The 7,936-nt window shown below is 42.9% G+C and overlaps 1 protein-coding gene across 1 annotated transcript in view; it reads right to left on the minus strand.

Moving 5' to 3' along the window:
* Positions 1 to 477: 477 nt before the first annotated feature.
* pard6a (par-6 family cell polarity regulator alpha) overlaps positions 478 to 7,936 on the minus strand; it is a gene marked incomplete at its 5' end in the record, with an annotated part of 42,991 nt that continues 35,532 nt past the window's right edge. Inside the window, 4 exons of the mRNA XM_031868107.1 lie at positions 478 to 4,017; positions 6,351 to 6,550; positions 6,757 to 6,882; positions 7,157 to 7,446. Of these exons, the coding sequence (XP_031723967.1) occupies positions 3,696 to 4,017; positions 6,351 to 6,550; positions 6,757 to 6,882; positions 7,157 to 7,446 (938 nt within the window). The remainder of the gene's footprint in view (positions 4,018 to 6,350; positions 6,551 to 6,756; positions 6,883 to 7,156; positions 7,447 to 7,936) is intronic.

Below are 7,936 nucleotides of genomic sequence, written 5' to 3' on the forward strand. Positions count from 1 at the left end.
ACTGTTCACTCTCTCTCTTAATTAGCCTCTAACACACAGGTGCTCCAATCATCAACATGCACCCAAGCACACAGGTGTTTATATGAGCTCATTAGTGATGCTGATAAACACAGAGGCACTGAGACACACACACACATACACTCCTCTCCCTCTATCTCTCTGTGTGTCTCTCTCTCATACAGTCATTCAGGTCTTAGATATTTTTAGAGGACTTTTCCCCTCGCACCACCCCCCTCCCCCCATTTCAAGTTAAAAGCCCCACAGAATGAATTCTAACTGGAATGCTTGTGATGAAGCCTCTCATTTTAGTGTCAAACATTATGATTCTGTCTCCTCTCCCCCTCTCTCACCCACCCAGTCCCACCCTTTCAAAATAAAAGCCCCACAAATACAAGATTCAATCCAAGAGTATTAATCTAAAATGCAGAAAAGAGAATAGCGCTATCTCAATTGATCCTGAATGACACTACCGGTAACATTGGCGTGTGTATATATTGCGATTTCTTCGGGCAGCAGAAGCCACAATGTCAAAATTTCTTTAGGAATTTTCTATTTGTAATTTGAACTGCAGCAAGAGACAGTTTACATCAAGCTTTGCCGTACACACAGAGTAATACTAGGGTTTAGGTATTTGTCTGCAACAGGAAAATGCACTGGCCAACCAAACCTTTAATGTAACCTTTCAATGTAGGTTCAATGTCAATTTATGGTTGAGCTGTGAAACACACGGCGTGACGACCAGGAATTCAACTCTATATGAACGGGTCCAACAGGGGCTGAACGTGTTCACTAGACCGTGTTTATCTGTGAGGGGTTGGAGAGCAGGGCAAGCTTTGATGATACTTTGAAAAGGTTGTGGATCACTTAATCTCTATAAACACGCATACGAATGCAGAATCTGGAGGTAACGGGACAAGATTTTGGGATCAGAAGCGTTCTGCTTTCCGTTTGTAGCATTGGAACATGAAACAATCTTGTCGCTGACGCCGTCTTTTAACTCAAACTCCAGTTTTGCGTCTGAAGTTGTTAATCGCTCTGTAAACAAGCAAGTCTTGGCCCCGATATCCCTGATACCACCAGAGGGTGAAATCGTCATCATACCCATGGGCTCCGAAATTGTTGATCACTTTATCTGTGGGGGGGGGGGGATTTCTTTTTGTAAGTCACTGACCTTTCCGTCACAAAAGACCTCTCTTACGCACTGCTTCACTTCCACACAAGCTAACAGACGGTTGAAGAACTGTATGGTCATCTCTTCAATGCTTGTTCTCATGTTTGCTGTAATTTTCCTCAGTCTGTTTCTTAGATGTCGTCCTACAAAGCTATGTAGTGTGTCTCAAACTAGAGGAAAAAGCCATCAGTGACAAATAACTGGTTCGTTAGTATTTACTTAAAAGTTGAAATGCCACTTTAAAAGGACAACTTACCATAATCGTTGCTTTCAACCAGTTAAAAGTCTTGATTCTTTCAGCCTATAATGGGTTCAGTAGCCAAGTTTCCATTTAATTGTTGTGCAAATGTTGGTTACGTATGTCTGTAATCCGCCAGTTAACAGAAAAGAAAGTAAAGGTTGGGAACGGCAATCAAAACAAATCAGCAGGGCCGTCTAACCAGCTACGAGAGAAAAATTGAATTTATTGAGTGAAATGTTTGCAACGTCAGAATTTATTTGGCAAAAGTGTTTCCGTAACCCATTTACCTTTTCCAAAAAGGTAAAACCAGCTCAAGTGAGGGTAAAGAAACATCATTCACACAATTGAGGACGCTTTAAATGTTTCCGTTTTCTAACGCGAGACTCCAGAATGTTGAGTGGAAACAGGGTTTCCTCCCCCAGGGCACAAGGACTGTTCAGAGCAGGATTAGTCCAACTGGCAGACGACGCGAAACACAAGCACACCATAGAGCGCCATCATATTTCTTTTAGGGTGTTGTGATTTTTATTTCTGACAAATAATAAACTACTTGGATTCATAATTATCTGTCCATCTTCTGTTGCGCTTCATAAAGCCGATATTATCTTGTAAAAAAAAAACGTGACATTGATTCGGTTTGACCGAAAAATGTTTTGGTGTAATTGGAAGGAGAACGCGAGACGGAGGAGGAAAGTAAAGAAAGAGTGCAGTGCAGAGCAAGACCGCCAACACCTCGTAAGGCGATACGCCCAGAACGACCCGGCCTCACACACACACACACACACAAACACTGGTTTATATGGTCCAGATAGCAGTGACAGGAGTTTCCTTATTTTGACCCCTGCTCCATGATGCTTATTAGTGTGTTTGTGTGCATAACGCATGAGTGAGTTTGCTGCCCTTTAATTCTCAAATTTAGTGTGAAAATCATGAAATATAATCGCACATCACCCATTTTCCATTTCCTCCCAATCCTATTTTCAAAATAAATGTTGGTGAAATTATGATATATGTGATTCACAGTGTTTCTATATTTGCAATGCCAGAAGGTAACAGCTATATCTTAGCCTGACAATACCATAGAAGTGACCGTTTTAACCCATAGTTTCTCTTTATTTATACACATTTAAAAATCAAACCAATGAGATCATGATTATTATTCGACAGCTGATTTAGAGAAAAGAAAAAAAAAAATCTAAATTTAAAAACAAGAAATTTGAAAAAAGTATTGCCGAAATCCCTTTTGGGTCATTTTACTCTGTCTTGAATATATTTTGGTATGTTATTATTTCTAAAACATTTAGGGCAATACTTTAACGTTGCAAGTGCGACAACCAGTGCAAAGCTTTGTGACCTGCTATTTTGGTGCAAACGGGTCGGCTGAAGTGGAATATAGATTAGAAGGTGTGGGAGATAAATAAATACACTCTCAGCCAATCACATCATTGCTCTCGCAGCTCTGAAACAGCTGCCTTCTGATTGGCCCTATTCAAATCTGAATAATCCATGTGTGTGTGTCCTGATGCCTTCAGGTGTCGGCACCTTTTCATACAGTATAAAGCAGCCGTGAAGAACCACTCACATCCCTTTCTAGATAAATGCAGACAGATTTCATTTTGCAATGCACATATTTAAAAAAAATTATAAATCCTGCAAGTATTAACTTTGCTTGTGTCCATTAAAATCCCCATAATGGCAAACAGACGTGGGCAAAGTCCGGAAACTACCAAACCGTTGGAGCGCTGTTTGCACTGGTCGTTGTGCTGCCAAGAAAATAGAGCCCTGCCCATTTAACTCTGTACCGTTCTGTCACCGTCTTGTTGTGGTGAACAAGTCGTCAGTCCTCCAGCTAATAGTGATGTTTCTGATTGGTGCTGCTGGAGAAGAGGTGATTTTTCTCCAACGTGTTGACATCAAACTGACTTATGGCTTTGACAGGAGCTCTCTGCTCTCTAAAGGTCTCCACGGATTGGCTAATACATTATGGCATTTAATCATTTCCTTCCGTTGACTATAAATTATTGTTTTGAAGCTGATAAATCAGCTTTGTACATTACCTCAGCCGCATGAGGCAGACCTATAAAAAGTGTGGTTATGCCGGGAGATTGTGAAAACACATGATCCGCCAAGGCTAGCTAGCGCTAAGAAGCTAGCAGAACCTTCTGTCCCGTATCTCTGCGTTGCAGGAGCACAGCCATCTGTCGTTGTCCTGGTAACCGCACCGCGCGGGTGTAACATCTCAGAGTCCCAACTGTCACAGGGTCGCTGTCAATGTCGCCACGGCTACAGTGTGATTATGTTGCCGTCTTCTCTCATGCTCTCTTGACTGCTGCTAGACGTGTGGGCGGGGTTTCCGTTGTGATTGGACAGCGCCGTCGAGCTGTCACTCAGGGACGCTCCGACGCTATTGGGCAACGAGACGCTCTGTGGGAGGGGCCGAGCCGCGGCCGGGCTGTGCGGCCTGCCGCCGGCCGAGTCTCTGTTGAGGTTAGTGTTGTTGCTGTTGGTTACCAGGTGGGAGTCGTAGGGCGTCAGGCAGTCGTTCTCAAGAATGAGGTCGCCGTCGTCGTCGTCGTCATCGCTGTCGCCCTCGGCAATGCTGTTGCTGTGGTAACAACAAACGACAGGACAAATAATGATTATACAACAGTTCCTACACCTGAACAATGCAAGTCCAATATTCTCTCTTTTAGCTCCGTTTTTGGTCTCCACCATCTCTTGAGGGAAATATGTTCCTTTTTAGCTGCTAAATGCTCCACTATGGTCACCTGCTAGCAGTGGTGTATAGTAACGAAGTAGAAATACTTCGTTACTGTACTTAAGTCATTTTTTTGGATATCTGTACTTTACTTTACTATTTATATTTCAGTTGACTTTCAGTTTTACTACATTTTGCAAAGAAAACTGATACTTTTACTCCGATACATTTCCCCTGAAACCTTCGTTACTCGCTACAAAATCAAATCTATCTTTAGAAACAAAATGAATCATGAGACCAGCGTCGGGGACTGTGGTGGAACAGAGACTGCAAGCAAGCAGGTTTGGCGAATCAGTGGTCCTAGCTTGCAAGTTAAATCATTGGTTAATCACGTTAATGCGCAATTGCAAACAAGTGCTCTCAAAGCCGCGGTGTTTTGATTCCCAGTGATGCCCAGGATGCTATATGCTACAGCTAGCGGGCGACTACATGAGCAGAATTCCACTCTACGATGACTAATTTCATGATGGAAGCAGAAATGGAAGCACCTGCTACTCCCGCAACAAACGATGGTGGTGATGAAGACCAACACCCGTGGATCGCTAGCGAGTTAGTGAGCTGAGGAAGTGTTGACAGTTGTGAGATTTTGTTGATTTGAGTTATCTTAGCTATAATCATTGCAGCACTAGTTGGCTAACGTTAGCTAACTTAATGTTAGCCAACATAACGTTAGCTAGCCACCACACCATAGGATTGACAGGAGCCGCGAGAGCGCAGCATTAGGGAAATCCTTCCCAGCTGTGCGCAAACTGTGAAGCTGAACACACCTCTACCTGCCTCAGCGGCCTGTGAAAGGCTATTTAGCATCGCAGGACTAGTCTTCAGCCCAAGAAGAGCGAGACGGAATTCTCGCAATTTTGAAAACCAACTTTTTTTGAAGATGAACAGGACATTTTTCAGTTTCAAGTAATGACTGGGTTGTTACTTTCGGTGCTGCTTTAGTATTGATCATGTTTTGATATTTGAGTCATTTTGTGGATGATCAGATGGAGTTATGATGGTAGCAGTCGCCCAATTGCAGATTCAGCTTGAGCAAAACCTTTGCCTATTGTGTTCAATTCAGGCCCATAGGAGTTTACAAGGCAGGTGTCCTTTCTCACAACACTGACCTGATGCATCAAGTGGATATTTGTTGCTGAACACAATATTATGCATTTGCCCTCTACATCCTCTAGTCGGAATGAGCATACTTATAAACGCACTGTTACAACTCCTTCATAGTGTCATATTGCTTTACGGAGAATTATGATGATAAGTTCATAGTAGATGCAAAAGTATACTTATGTACAATATGTTATGTTGAACATTGTTGCTCCTGGATGGATCACAGCCAACCCAATTATTTTCAACACAGCTCCATGTCCTTGGTCCTGGTGGCCACAGCACTTAAAAGAATAAACTTCATAATTCTCAAAATTCTGACCCTTTGCTTTTTTATTAACAGCATTTACTTGTACTTTTACTTTCAATACTTAAGTACATTTAATATCAGAAAACTACTTTTGATACTTAAGTACAATAAATATCAGCTACTTTAAGACTTTTACTTAAGTAGTATTCTAATAGGTGACTTTTACTGGAGTCATTTTCCAGTAAGGTATCTTTACTTTTACTCAAGTATGGCTTTTGGCTACTTTATACACCACTGCCTGCTAGCCTGTGTGTGTCTGCTGTTTGCTGCTGAGCAGGTAGTGTACAGTGGGTTGATCTGAGCTTTTAAACTGAAAACAGCTGCCTGCTGCTGCTGGAGACCAGGTTGATGAAAACAGTGAGACAAACCCAGAACAGCAAAGTTGTGAGAAACCAAAACAATGAGCTAAAAGACTCCGTAGATCCGAGGGGAACTGCAGAGCTGAAGCTCATTGTCTGTGGGTTCTTCTGCTGCAACACCCCCTGCTTGACTTTGGACAATATGGGTATTTGAGTTTTAAAAAAAACCTCTCAATTTATAACGCAAATGAACGCTGGAATAAAACATTTAAGAGGCAGTAGCTTGGCCTCTAGTTTGCAGAGTGCATATTAATAACCATAAGCGTTCATAAAGAATACGCACAGGGTCACAGTTACGTTTACGCTTTCATGTCCTGAACGATGGAAGGTTTGTTAAAATGTTAGACAGTGTTTTTTGACTCAGTAACTTTGGTGCAAAAAGCAGGCCCTTGATCATGGCCACGTCTCACCTCGCAGTGATGGGGTTGCTCTGGGAGGCGGGGCTTGGTGAGTCATGTGACAGGGCGGAGTTGTTGGATCCAGCTGAGCCCACGGAACCAGAGTTGCCCATTGAGGTTTTGCTCCCGCGATGCACCACGTTGTTCCTCTGGTTAGCCGGCTTGACAGTCACAATGAGATTGTGACTGTTTGCCACCATCATGTCTGTAACCTGAAATGAGACTTTATTTACTATAATACAACACAAAACCTGTGAGAAAAGCCCAGAATTAAAAGCACTGTATTACTGTATACTATGCTGAACTGCTTTCACAATAAAATATCAGCTTTTGGTAACCTTTCATAACAGCAACAAAAAAACCCTCTTAAATCCTTGGCAGATCTCCATACACGGTTCATTTTGGACACTGAATTTACCTGATCCAACGATTTTCCTGCTACATCGATGCCGTTGACCTCGAGGATCTCGTCATTAACTCCCAGCAGCCCTGTGCTTTCTGCTAGCCCACCGCGTACCAGACGAGATATGAACACCCCAGGGACCTACAAGATGACAGAAGAGGAAAATTGTATGTTACATCTGGACATCCACATCAAATTTATGACGCACTCAGACAGGTCCAAATATTTTTTAACAAGTTCAGTAATTAAGTTGACATTAGGGTCAGGGTATTATTCAAGACAGACAACCCAAAAATGTCTATGGTTTTACTCCCATTAGAGCAATAAAATGAAGTGCCCTCAAAAGTTTAATCCTCCAGATTAAAATATCACGTAATATTTCCAGAGATGTATGAAATTAAATAGCTGATCACACCTTCTCCACGCCCTGTGGTGTCACGCGCACGCTCACGCCGTCACGGATGTAGAAGCCCAGTGGCTTGTGGGTGCCGTGCTTGTGGAGTCGCACGCGTCGGTGTGTCTCGGGTAAGATGTCCACGTCAATGATGGATGAGATCTGCCGGAAGTTCTGCGGCAGGCCAATCATGAGCCCCGGTCTGCTCTTTGAGTGGGTGGAGCCTGAGCCGCTGGTGCGCAGTCCGGTTAAGCCAAGCCCCTTTTTACGCCTCTGGAGGGAGTTGGTGGCAAAAATGACAGGTTCGCCCTCTAAGAGAAGACACACAGAAGGATGGAGGGGACAGTTAGTAATCTAAAGTGTGGCGCTTTAACAAAAAAACACAACATTTACAAAATGACATTCAATTCAATGGAATATTTCAACAGTCTGGGAAACTTGCGATTGAAACGTAAGTAATAGAAAAGTCAAAAGTAACATAAAATCCTTGTGTACCTGGTAGTTCATGGACTCAGCACTCTGTGCTAGCATACAGAACAGTAGTGTATGATAGCCTAGAGCAGGGGTAACTAATAGGCGGACCGTGGTCCGGATCCAGACCCAGACGCTGTCCTATCCAGACCCGGACGTATAACTGATGGATAATTGAGCATTATACATTTTGGCAGCACACTTCTATTTTAACCTGCACAGCTTTTCTAGCCTTTACGGCACTCAGTCAGCAGTCCAGGAAATACACCAACAAATACATGCGTTGTAAATCATCTCACGTGACGCTACTCAGCCAATCGAATATCTGTA

This window comes from Anarrhichthys ocellatus, unplaced genomic scaffold (assembly GCF_004355925.1).
Source record: "Anarrhichthys ocellatus isolate YVR2014 unplaced genomic scaffold, GSC_Weel_1.0 scaffold41, whole genome shotgun sequence".
NCBI classification, from domain to species: domain Eukaryota; kingdom Metazoa; phylum Chordata; class Actinopteri; order Perciformes; family Anarhichadidae; genus Anarrhichthys; species Anarrhichthys ocellatus.